The 12768-nt window shown below is 51.5% G+C and overlaps 1 protein-coding gene across 1 annotated transcript in view; it reads left to right on the top strand.

The window, feature by feature from the left end:
* The window catches only part of FBXO42 (F-box protein 42), a 53345-nt gene that overhangs the window by 15019 nt on the left and 25558 nt on the right, over window positions 1-12768 (top strand). Inside the window, exons 3-4 of the mRNA XM_051637448.1 lie at window positions 2800-2916; window positions 9555-9689. Of these exons, the coding sequence (XP_051493408.1) occupies window positions 2800-2916; window positions 9555-9689 (252 nt within the window). The remainder of the gene's footprint in view (window positions 1-2799; window positions 2917-9554; window positions 9690-12768) is intronic.

Raw genomic sequence — 12768 nt, 5'->3', positions numbered from 1 at the left:
TTCCAGTGCCTGAAGGGGCTCCAGGAAAGCTGGGGAGGGACTTGGGACAAGGGCAGGGAGGGATGGGATGAGGGGGAATGGATTAAAACTGGAAAAGGGAGATTGAGGTTGGACATGAGGAGAAAATTCTTCACTATGAGGGTGGTGAGAGCCTGGCCCAGGTTGCCCAGGGAAGCTGTGGCTGCCCCATCCCTGGCAGTGTTGAAGGGCAGGTTGGATGGGGCTTGGAGCAGCCTGGGCTGGTGGGAGGTGTCCCTGCCCATGCAGGGGGGTTGGGACTAGATGATCCTTAAGGTCCCTTCCAACTTCAGCCATTCTATGATTCTATGGTTGATTTCATGCTTCCATGATTCAGCCCCTCAGCCTCTTTTGAAAGATAAAATAGTGAAGCCCCAAAGACTCCACAGCAGAGCTGCTTGGTTATGTTTCTTCTGAATGCTTCCCTTGTGTCCAGGCTTCCCCTCTACCACCCCCCAGTGCTGGTGTCCCATCTCTTAGGTGCCTGTAATTGTGCTTTTAGTCTTGCTCAGTAATTAAGGTTCCAGAAGGTGACTGGAAACAAAACAGTGTCTGGTTCTGACAGTTCTGCTGCAGATAAGTCGTGTAGAGCATCTACATGTGTATAGATCTACATATTCAGACTTCCTGAAACAGTAGCCCTGAGACACAGATATTTCCCTTTACCTCAGCATTAACTCCCAAGCCTTACAGGGATATTTTAATGCTAGATACACATGATATGACAAACAGGCAGGGAAAGTTTGGACAAGAATACAAGCAAAGCCACCTGCTATGGTGTTTTTTTCCATTGGTGGGGTGATTTCTGTTCCATTTCTGTTGAGGATGTACATTTTGATGGCAGGTTTCATTAAAAACCCAGCAGTTTTAAGAGGAAACCCCTCTTAAACCCCCAGGTAAAATTACCCCCAGGTAAATCTGCATTGAATTAAGCACAAGGGTAACCTGTTTCTCCTGGAGGAAGCAGAGCAGGGCTCAGGTGAGGAAAGCCTTCAGCAGGCCTGTGGAGTGAAGGCTCATTTGTGGACTTCTCTGCACACCTGAAAGGTTTGCTCAGACTCCAGCTGTTTTCTGCCTTGCCCAGAGGTGAACAGGCAGGAGGTTAAAAAAGCCCAGCTTCTCCAGAAATGAGCATTGCACAGAATTACTCTTTTTGCCTCATTTTGGGCAGCAGCAGCAGCCTGCACCCCTTCTGAAAGGCTTTTCAAGTGTCCATGGCCCTTGAATTGGTGCTTGGGTGAACTTTCTCACACATGCTTGTTCCTGGAGCAGCCTTAAGAGATGCCAAGGATGCAGCTGGAATGAAAAAGTACCTGGTGATTCACCCCAAAAGAGACTGTAGGAAACGTCCCTGGAGTGGAGGGATGAGCACCCACGTGGCACTGGAGTGAGTTGTCCCGGTCTCGGGGCGAGTGGTGCTGGGCAGCCCTGTTGCTTTTGTGGCAATTCTAGCAAAAATTTTAAAAAGGGAGTGCAATTGCTAACCTGCTGGCTGAGAAGCAGAGAGGTCACTCGAGGTAAAGGCTGGATTTGTTTTCTTCTGGTGAATTTTTCCTGTTTGTCAGGATGCATCTGCTGTCAAATCCTACAGCTCAGATTGCATTTCCCATGTGACTCTTGGGGACCAGCTGCTTGAGGACCCTGGGCTTCTTGGTTTGTTTTATTTTATTTTATTTTAATAAGCTTCCTGCTTTATATCCCAGAGTGGGGGTGTTCCTGGCATGGGGCTTTCAGTAAGGAAATCCTTGTTGGGGTGAATGAAAACTGTTGGCAGGTTGTGGCATCCTCAGTGCAAGGGCTTTTGCAGCACAGCGGGGACACTGAGCATTTGTGACCTGCTGGGGATGTAAATCTTCACCAGACCCTTTTCCTCCCCCAGAGAACAGCCTCTGTCCCCTCTCAGCAGAGACACATGTGCTTCACACACAGTTAATTGCAGCTGTGGGGCTTGTTTGCTCCTTGCAGGAGCTGTCAGCCAGTTCCTCCCCTCGTGTGGCTAAAGAAGAATGTTCTCCTAGAAGCATGGAGTGGTTTGGGCTGGAAGGGACCTTCAGGATCATCCAGTGCCAACCCCCTGCCATACCTCCCACCAGCCCAGGTTGCTCCAAGCCCCATCCAGTCTGCCCTTCAACACTGCCAGGGATGGGGCAGCCACAGCTTCCCTGGGCAACCTAGGCCAGGGTCTCACCACCCTCACAGGGAAGAATTCCCTCCTCATGTCCAACCTCAATCTTCCCTCTTCCAGTTTTAATCCATTCCCCCTCATCCCATCCCTCCCTGCCCTTGTCCCAAGTCCCTCCCCAGCTTTCCTGGAGCCCCTTCAGGCATTGGAAGGTGCTCTAAGGTCTCCCTGGAGCCTTCTCTTCTCCAGGCTGAACACCCCAACTCTCCCAGCCTGTCTCCAGAGCAGAGCTGCTCCAGCCCTCGGATCATCTCTGTGGCCTCCTCTGGGCTCTCTCCAACAGCTCCATGTCCTTCTGATGTTGGGGACCTTAGTACTGGGCCCAGCCCTGCAGGGGGGTCTCACCAGAGCAGAGGGGACAATCCCCTCCCTGGCCCTGCTGGTGACACAGCCCAGGACACGGGTGGTTTCTGGGCTCCAGTGCCCGGTGCCGCCTCCTGTTGAGCTTCTCATCCACCATCGCCCCCAAGTCCTTCTCCTCGGGACTGTTCTCCATATCTTCTTCCCCCAGCCTGTATTTGTGCTGTCACACTGCTTATGCAGGCAAGGTTTGTTCCTAAAGAACCCCAAGTGTTGCTGACACCTTGTTTGTTCCCCAGGTGTGGCCCATCAGTGTTACCACGGCTTCATCAAAGCGGTGCAAGAAGGAAACATCCAGTGGGAGAGTCGCACTTACCCCTACCCTGGCACCCCCATCACGCAGCGCTTCTCACACAGTGAGTACCTGCTGGGAAAAGCTGGGATTTGGGACAGGGAGCTGCAGCCAGGGGTCTGCTCCATGTCCCTTGGGAGCTGGCAGTGTCACACGCCACGTTGCACCCGGCCGGGCTGACCCGCAGCTCTGCCAACACCAGCACTTTGCACAGGGAGGGAATTCAGGAGCTGCTTGTCCTGGGTATTGGCTCCTTGCTTGCAGGAAGAAGTGGCACTGGAGCTTGGCAGGGAGTTTTGCTTGCTGGTTTTGTGGATTTTAAAAGCTTCTTTCCACAGTTCCCCTTCAAGTCTGGGCTTTGTTTTCCCTCAACAGAAACCTTGCACTGTCGTGACCAAATTGGGCAGGAGTGTTGATCTGCTTGAGGGTAGGAAGGCTCTGCAGAGGGACCTGCCAGGCTGGATCCAGGGGTTGAGGCTCTGCAGAGGGACCTGGACAGGCTGGATCCAGGGGTTGAGGCCAATGAGGTTCAACAAGGCCCAGGGCCCTGGGTCCTGCACTTGGGTCACACCAAACCCAGGCAATGCTCCAAGCTTGGGGAAGAGTGGCTGGAAAGTGCCTGGTGGGAAAGGACCTGAGGGTGTTGGTTGAATGTCTGAACATGAGCCAGCATGTGTCCAGGTGGCCAAGAGGCCACCAGCATCCTGGCTGGTGTCAGCACTGGTGTGGCCAGCAGGAGCAGGGCAGGGATCATCCCCTGTGCTGGGCACTGGGGAGGGGACACCTCAAATCCTGGGGTCAGGTCTGGGCCCCTCAGGACAAGAAGGACATGGAGGGGCTGGAGCGTGTCCAGGGAAGGGCAAGGGAGCTGGGGAAGGGGCTGGAGCACAAGTCTGAGCAGGAGCAGCTGAGGGAGCTGGGGGTGTCCAGCCTGGAGACAAGGAGGTGAGGGGAGACCTGCTGGCTCTGCAGCTGCCTGAGAGGAGATTGGAGCCAGGGGGGTCGGGCTCTGCTCCCCAGGAACAAGGGATGGGACAAGAGGAAATGGCCTCAAGTTGTGCCAGGGGAGGTTGAGGTTGGATCTCGGGAACAATTTCTTAATGGAAAGAGTTGTCAGGCCCTGGCCCAGGCTGCCCAGGGTAGGAGTGGAGTCCCCATCCCTGGAGGTGTTTCAGAGCTGTGTAGATGTGGTGCTGAGGGACATGGTTAGTGGGCACAGTAGGTTTTTCTGGGTTGACAGTTGGACTCTGTTGTCTTAGGGGTCTTTTCCAACCATGACCATTCTCTGACTGTGCCTGGAGTCTGGTGGCTCTCAAAGTTGATGAGTTTGCATCCTTGCAGCACTTGGGGAGCATACCCTGGCTGCCTGTACAGCAGATCAGCTCCTACATCTGTGAGCTGTGGGTCTACAGGAAAGCTGGGGAGGGACTTGGGACAAGGGCAGGGAGGGATGGGATGAGGGGAATGGATTAAAACTGGAAGAGGGGAGATTGAGGTTGGACATGAGGAGGAAATTCTTGGCTGTGAGGGTGGTGAGAGCCTGGCCCAGGTTGCCCAGGGAAGCTGTGGCTGCCCCATCCCTGGCAGTGTTGAAGGGCAGGTTGGATGGGGCTTGGAGCAGCCTGGGCTGGTGGGAGGTGTCCCTGCCCATGCAGGGGGGTTGGATCTAGATGATCTTTAAGGTCCCTTCCAACCCAACCCTGTCTGGCATTGTGTGATCCTATGATTTTAACTGGTGAGCTTTAAGACCAGCTAGAAATCACCTGAAAAAGACCTAAGTGTTGCAGCAATGACCCTTCTCTGCTCATTCATCCTGCTGCCCACCAGGGCCTTCCTCTGAGCTTGCTGCTGTTAGACTGGGTCCAAAATGAGGTTTTTCATATTAAACCCACTGCCCTGGGAGCTTGTAACCTGTGTTAGTCTCTATTTTTTAGTGCCCTGGCCCTGCTCAGCCATCACTCACTCCAGAATTGTTTATGAATGCATTTTGTGCACAGAAAGCTCATCTGGATTAACTTGTTTGCTGACTTCAACTGATTTTCTTTTCAAGCAGCTCCACATCTGTGGTATCTGCTCTCCCTGCAACCAAGCCCTGCAGGTCTCTGGGTGGATTCCAGTATTAAACTGAAGCTACAAACGATTAATTGCAGAAATTCAGGCTGAATCTCTAAATATCTCTCAAATACAAAGGTGCTGTGAGCCAAGCTGGAGGCAGAGCAGGGGGAAGGGAATGAGGGAGGATTCACATCCCCCTTTTTCAGGGATGAGTGATTTGCCAGCTTTGGTAGGAAGACGTCACCGACCAGGCATGAGTCATTTGAAGTCAACAGGCTGGCAAAGGAGGGGTCAGGGTTGTCTCTCTTCCAGGATTTATTAGAAATATCCCAGAAATGTTCACAGGGAGCATAAAAGGACGAACAGGAGAATTTTAAATAGTTGGAGGTCACGATGTCTTCTATCGGTTCTAAAGGGAGTCACAGAAAAACTCTTTGATACGGAATAATTAATGGAAGTCACTGTCATCTCGTGGGGAGGGAGCTTTTGGCAGGGTCTTTGATCATCCAACAACTGATAACAGATTTTATGGATGAGCTGTGGGTTTTTTGAAGGCTCTGAAGCTGCAGAACATCAGACAATACCACTGATGCTGGGTTTTTTTTAGCTCCAAACTTCCAGGAAGAAATACTTGAGGCACATTGGGTTGGTTTTTTTTGAGCTGAACCCCAGGTATCATGTTCACAGCAGTCACCTCATTCTTTTCTAGCCCTAACGTGTGACCCTGCAAACAACATAGCAGGACAGTGACTCATGGGGTGAAATAACTGGATGGCAGGAGACACAGGAATGCAGGAATGGAAAAGCAGCAGCCCTTGGGTCAGAGATATTGATCCTTTGATGGCAAAGTGACTCATCTGAAACACTGGATCTTTCTTTCTCTTTTCCCAGGATGATGAGTAATTAAAAAATTCCCTGGGTTTGCCCTCAGAGGCAAGGGAGAGGTGGAAGCTGGAATGTTGTTAGTTTTACAGGACGGGCTGTTTCTCTGCTCTTGGATGGCCCAGCTTTGCTCAACTGATCGTTACCTTTGGGCTGCCCCAAGTCCCTGCTCTGCAAGGAGCAGGAAAAGGGTATTGTAGAGAATAAGGAGGTAGAGCATAGAATCATCGAGTCATAGACTGGTTTGGGTTGGAAGGGACCCTAAAGATCATCCAGTCCCACCCCCTGCATGGGCAGGGACACCTCCCACCAGCCCAGGCTGCTCCAAGCCCCATCCAACCTGCCCTTCAACACTGCCAGGGATGGGGCAGCCACAGCTTCCCTGGGCAACCTGGGCCAGGCTCTCACCACCCTCACAGGGAAGAATTTCCTCCTCATGTCCAACCTAAATCTCCCCTCTTCCAGCTTAAAAACATTCCCCCTCATCCCATCACTACACACCCTTCTAAGAAGTCCCTCCCTGGATTTCCTGTAGGCATATGGGATGTTACTGTTTCTTTTCCTCCCTCTGGACACCTGGAGAGCTGAGTTTGCTGAGGGCTGGTGCATTTTTATCGTGCTGCAACTTGCAGTGTAGCTTGGTGTACCCATGGGTGCCAGCAGCAGGTCTGGGTGCTTTCATCTGCAGCCCAACCTCACACACAGAGTGGTCAGGGTTGGAAGGGACCTGTGGAGATCATCCAGTCCAACCCCCCTGCTAGAGCAGGATCCCCTAGAGCAGATCCCACAGGAACATCCAGGTGGGTTTGGAATGTCTCCAGGGATGGAGACTCCACAGTTCTCTCAGCAGCCTGTCCCAGGGCTGTGTTTTCCCTTCTGTTTAACTTGACCCTCCTGTGCTCCAGTTTGTGCCCATTGCCCCTTGTCCTGTCTCTGGGCACCCCTGAGAAGAGTCTGGCCCCATCCTCCTGACACCCCCTGGAGATATTGATCAGCACTGATCAGATTCCCCCTCAGTCTCCTCCCCTCCAGCTGAGCAGCCCCAGCTCTCCCAGCCTTTCCTCCCAGGCAGATGCTCCAGTCCCCTCAGCATCTCAGTGCCCTGTGCTGGACTCTCTGCAGCAGCTCCTTGTCCTTCTGGAACTGGGGAGCCCAGAACTGCACAGGCGGGTTTGAATGTCACCAGAGAAGGAGACTCCACAAGCTCCTTGGGCAGCCTGTCCCAGGGCTCTGTCACTCTCAGAGTAAAGTTCTTCCTTATGTTTAACTTGAACCTCCTGTGCCCATCCTGGCTCTTGTGGCAAGAGCTGTTACCAGCCCCAGCCCTGCCTTGAGAGAGCAGTGCCAGGGTGGCAGGGTCCTGCTTGGAACACCAATGCCCAGGGCTCTCAGCCTCCCACCACAAACCTCCCATGCTGTTTGCAGCCCAGGGCTGTGTTGCAATGAGATTTCAAGAGCCAAGCTGCATCTTTCTCCTCTCCCTGATGGGGAAAATACAACCTTTGGACTTGGATGGGTTACTTTATTTGATGTACTGTGAGTTTTAAAAGTCAGTGCCCTTTAATCATTGCCAGGGGCAGGGGTTTGCATTCAGTTTTCCCTTCCCAGTTGATCTTTATTTCAATTCTCTCACACTCTGGGTGAAAGTTCCTGATGCTTTGCTGTGCAGCACAGGGGGGGAAAGCAGGAACATGTTGAGAACAAGCTGCTTTGTGTTCTCTTTGGGTATCAGCATCTTCAAACATCAGAAACATTCTCTTCAGTTCCACTTCCAAAGATACACCAGCTCTTCAGAACCAAAACTCTGGGACACACTGAATTTTACTGGGACTTAAGTGGGTTTTCTTTTAAAAAAGCCACTTAAAAATCCACCCAGTGATCTCCAGCTGCTTGTTTTCCACCCTAAAAAAAGGAGCAGAAGGCACCAGGGACTCACACCCTCCTCCCCTAATTTACTCCACACCTTTGCAAGGCTGCTATAAACTGGAATTTGTCCTTGTGCTTTTTTCCCCAAATTCTTTTGCCCCCCCAAACTAATCTGTCTTGTATGTCAGACATACTTAATGGTCATGGAGTGGTGACTCCTACTCTCTCTGAGCCCCAGCTGGTTCTGTTCAGCCTTTCCAGAGGATTGAATCATGGAATGGTTTAGGTTGGTAGGGACCTTAAAGATAATCTAGATCCAATCCCCCTGCATGGGCAGGGACACCTCCCACTAGGCCAGGTTTCTCAGATCTTCTTGGGGGAAAAAGAGGAAGAATTTTAGAGAAAACCCAAGAACTGAGATATTCAGGCTGCACTGGGACAAGGGAGGACTTAATTTCAAGCACGTTGTCATCACAGAGAGTCAGATGGTCACCTGGCCCATTGGAGAGTGCAGAGGCAGAAGAACCTGCTGTAGATTCCCCAGACCAGGAGCTGGAGTCACCTTTGCTCCTCAATCCCTGCTTGCAAACTTGAGACCCAATGCAAAAATGTCCATGAAAGCTGTCCCCAAAGGATGAGCTTGCTCCTCCAGTGTCACCAAAGGGCACTCATGCTGCTTCCAGACATGGACGAGGTATGGTGGGGATCTCAAGAACACGAGAGGCCGGGGCTCATTATACCAAGTCTTGTTGCATTTGAGGAGGGAAATGCAGAAACTGGGAAATCTCCTGAAACTGCAGGGGTTGAACTTTCTGACCATGTTTGAGGTTTGCTCCTCCTCCTCAGCAGGTCAGCTGAGCAAGCCTCTCTGCTCTGTCTGATTTCCCGTTTACATCTTGTCAGAGATGCCTGGGTTCCACGGGACCCACAGGCAGACACATACATGCTGTTTGGATTTGCTGCAGAATCTGGTTTGAGGCCCAAAGCTCTTTATTTCTCCGAGTATCTCTCGGGGGTTGTCAAGTGTCACGTTCCCTCCCTGTTCCCCTTTTTGCTGCCTAATCCTAGAGAATTAGGGGAATCCCAAGGGGATGTTCCTGTAAGATCCCCGTGTTTCAGTGGTGCTTTTTTTGTGATGAGTTAGGTGAAACAAATGAATACCAATATCTACAAGAGGTGTCAGGAGGATGGGACCAGACTCTTCTCAGTGGTGTCCAGTGACAGGACAAGGGGCAATGGGCACAACCTGGAGCACAGGAGGTTTAACCTGAATATAAGAAAATAATTCTTTACTGTGAGGGTACCAGAGCCCTGGGACAGGCTGCCCAGGGAGGCTGTGGAGTCTGCATCCCTGGAGACATTCCAAACCCACCTGGATGTTCCTGTGGGATCTGCTCTAGGGGATCCTGCTCTGGCAGGGGCTTGGACTAGATGATCTCCAGAGGTCCCTTCCAACCCCCACCACTCTGGGATCCTGTGAAATGCTGTCAGCTTTAGGAACAGGGCATAGCAGCCATGTCAAGGAACACAGGCCACTTTCTTAGTCTAATTTGGTGACCTTATCACCCGCATGAAGCAGCTCAGAGAAGTGTGTTGAGCATGTTCATCCTGCCTAATCTAATTAACTACAAGCTCCTAAGGCAGCTTTTGTTTGCACTTTCAGGAGCAGCTCTGCTTGAGAGGGTAATCTCCTCGGAAGGTTCTTGCTGGAGGTTTAACAGCAGCCAGGGATACCCCTGAGCTGCCCTGTGGTTTTACTGAAGTGGAGACGACCTGTCTGCTTTCCTCCTGCCTGAAACCCTGGGGGGTGGGGGGAGAAGATGAAAATGATCCTTTTTTTCACCCCAAGCCACAAAGGTCAGAGAACTTTGGCTGATCTGTGGCGTGTTGTTTTCCCAGGTGCGTGTTACTACGACGCCAACCAGTCCATGTACGTCTTTGGGGGCTGCACCCAGAGCAGCTGCAACGCGGCCTTCAACGACCTCTGGAGGCTCGACCTCAACAGCAAGGAGTGGATCAGGCCCCTGGCTTCAGGTGAGGTTCAAAAAGGCCAAGGTCCTGCAGCAAAATAGGAACAGTCCTCATTGTCCATGCAGGCTGGGGGATGAGGTGATAGAGAGCAGTTCTGTGGAAAGGGGCTTGGGGGAGCTGGGGGAGGAAACGTTGGACATGAGGAAACAATCTGCACTTGTAGCCCAGAAGGCCAGGGGCATCCTGGGCTGGGCTGCCTCAAAACCAGCGTGGCCAGCAGGTCAGGGGAGGTGATTCTGCCCCTCTGCTCTGGTGAGACTCCACCCGGAGAACTGTGTCTGGCTCTGGAGCCCTCAACACCAGAGGAACATGGATCTGTTGTAATGAGTCCAGAGGAGGCCACAGAGGTGATCCGAGGGCTGGAGCAGCTCTGCTCTGGAGACAGGCTGGGAGAGTTGGGGTGTTCAGCCTGGAGAAGAGAAGGCTCCAGGGAGACCTTAGAGCAGCTTCCAGTGCCTGAAGGGGCTCCAGGAAAGCTGGGGAGGGACTTGGGACAAGGGCAGGGAGGGATGGGATGAGGGGCAGTGGCCTTAAACTAGAGCAGGGGAGATGTAGATTGGATCAGGAAGAAGTTCTTTACAACAAGGGTGGTGAAGCACTGGAACAGGCTGACCAGAGAGGTGGTGGAGGCCTCATCCCTAGAGACATTCAAGGTTAGGCTTGGAGGCTCTGAGCAACCTGATCTAGTCAAACCCCCCTGTGCACTGCAGGGGGGTTGGACTAGAGGACCTCTATAGGTCCCTCCCAATCCTACACATTCTATGATTCTATGATGTGCAGCTGCCCCACTGCTTCATCAAAACTCACCTCCCCTGGGCTGCCTGGTTTGATTCTTTGTTTCCCTGCACGTTTTCCCATTATCTGACTGGTTTCCAAGTTATATCCTTTTGGGGTTTGGTTTTTTTTTTGCCACGTATCCTTATGCCTGCAGCACCACACTGGGTTGTGTCTCTCCTTAGGTTGGATGTTAGGAAAAACTTCCTTACAGAAAGGGTTATTAAGCACTGGAATGGGCTGCCCAGGGAGGTGGTTGAATCACCATCCCTGAGTGAGTTCATAAATCACATGGATATGGTGCTTAGGGACATGGTTTAGCAGTGGGCTGGTAGAGCTGAGTTAGTCGACTTAGGTTAAGGGTTGGACTGGATGATTCAAGTTGTGCCAGGAGAGGTTTTCATTGGATTTTAGAAGAAAATTCTTCAGTGAAAGTGTTGTTAAAGACTGGGACAGGCTGCCCAGGGACGTGGTTGAATCACCATCCCTGGAGGTGTTGAAAAGCTGTGTAGATGTGGTGCTTAGAAATACGGTTTAGCACTGGACTTGGTAGAGTTGGGTTAATGGCTGGTAGAGTTGGATTAATGTGTTGGACTGGATGATCTTGGAGGTCTTTTCCAACCAGAACAATTCTGTAGTTCTGTGGCCTTTCAGGTCTTTTCATATAGAATCCCAGAACAGTTTGGGTTGAAATGGACCTTAAAGATCATAGAATAGAATCATAGAATCATCAAGTTTGAAAAAGACCTTAAAGATCATCAAGTCCAACTATCTGCCCTACAACTTCTAAACCATCTAGATCCAACCCCCCTGCATGGGCAGGGACACCTCCCACCAGCCCAGGCTGCTCCAAGCCCCATCCAACCTGCCCTTCAACACTGCCAGGGATGGGGCAGCCACAGCTTCCCTGGGCAACCTGGGCCAGGCTCTCACCACCCTCACAGCAAAGAATTTCTTTCTCATATCCAGCCTAAACCTCCCCTCCTCCAGTTTCAATCCATTTCCCCTTGTCCTCTTGCTACAAGCCCTTGTCCAGAGTCCCTCCCCAGTCCTCCAAAGGACTTCAAATAAGAAAGAAGTGTCAGACAAGAAAATAAGACTCTAAATCATCCCAGACTATTCCACCACGCTGTGAGCACTGGGAGCAGGGCAGAGGGAACCTGCAGCCAAGTCAGCAAGAAGCATTTGGTGGCTGCCGAGCTCCTTTTCTTCTTCCTACTCTTCATTACATGTAATGTCTAGTTTAATTCTGACTTCCCCCCTTCCTCCTTTTCCTTCTGCTCTTCCCTCTCTCCATTACAAGATAAAGCTTTTGCCGACATGCCCGGTGAGATCTTGACTTCCCCCCACCCATAAAGAGCTTCCCTCAATTCTTCTGCATTGCTCAAAGTGATTTTGGTCCAATTGAGAAATAGAAGGAGAACAAGCAGCCATGTGTGACATTTGGAGTACCAAAACCAGTGTGGGAAATCATTTGTGGTGTTTTCCTGCCCTGCTGGGAGCACGTGGACTGCAGGAATGTACCTGTTTTCCCACGCTCTCGGGTGGCTGAGGGCAGCCCGCACGGGCATGTCTTCTCCACTCCTCTAAATACCTGAAGTGGCAGCTACCAAAGTTATTAAAAAAAACATAAAATCTCAGTGTTGGGACAAGTCTTATCAACACAGGCTCTTGTGGCTGCAGTAAGTGTCATTCATCCTGCTCAGCATGAACCAGCACCGAGCGGCTGTGCCAGAGGAAGGATGAGAATCATGGAATCGTTCAGATGTGAGGCTGGTGAGACCCTGGCCCAGGTTGCCCAGGGAAGCTGTGGCTGCCCCATCCCTGGCAGTGTTGAAGGGCAGATTGGATGGGGCTTGGAGCAGCTTGGGCTGGTGGGAGGTGTCCCTGCCCATGCAGGGGGGTTGGAATTAGATGATCTTTAGGGTCCCTTCCAACTCAAACAGGTCTGGAATTCTATGACATAATTCTGTGAAAACCCAGATGTTCCTGGTGTCACCTGGGAATCGATCAGTTGTCACTTGGAAATGTTAATGTGTAACTTGGTGCTTGCTGGCTGCTCTGTAGGTATTAGTCTGTGTAACCCTTAATATTTTTATTTGATTTTTGCATCTACACGTCCACTGGATGATGCCGACAGGTGAGAATTAACAGCCATGAGCTTCAAGTAGGGGAAGAAAACAAACTGCAGCCTCCATGTGCGGAAAATGCTCTCACTCTTCCTCCCTCCGTGCCACAGCACTTTCATAGAATCTCAGACTGGGTTGGGTTGAAAGGGACCTTCAAGATCATCTAGTTCCAACCCCCC

The sequence above is a fragment of the Apus apus genome, chromosome 20 (genome assembly GCF_020740795.1).
Source record: "Apus apus isolate bApuApu2 chromosome 20, bApuApu2.pri.cur, whole genome shotgun sequence".
Lineage (NCBI taxonomy): Eukaryota > Metazoa > Chordata > Aves > Apodiformes > Apodidae > Apus > Apus apus.
The sequence above is the reverse complement of the archived record's forward strand: the minus strand, read 5'-3'. Positions and strand labels throughout refer to the sequence as shown.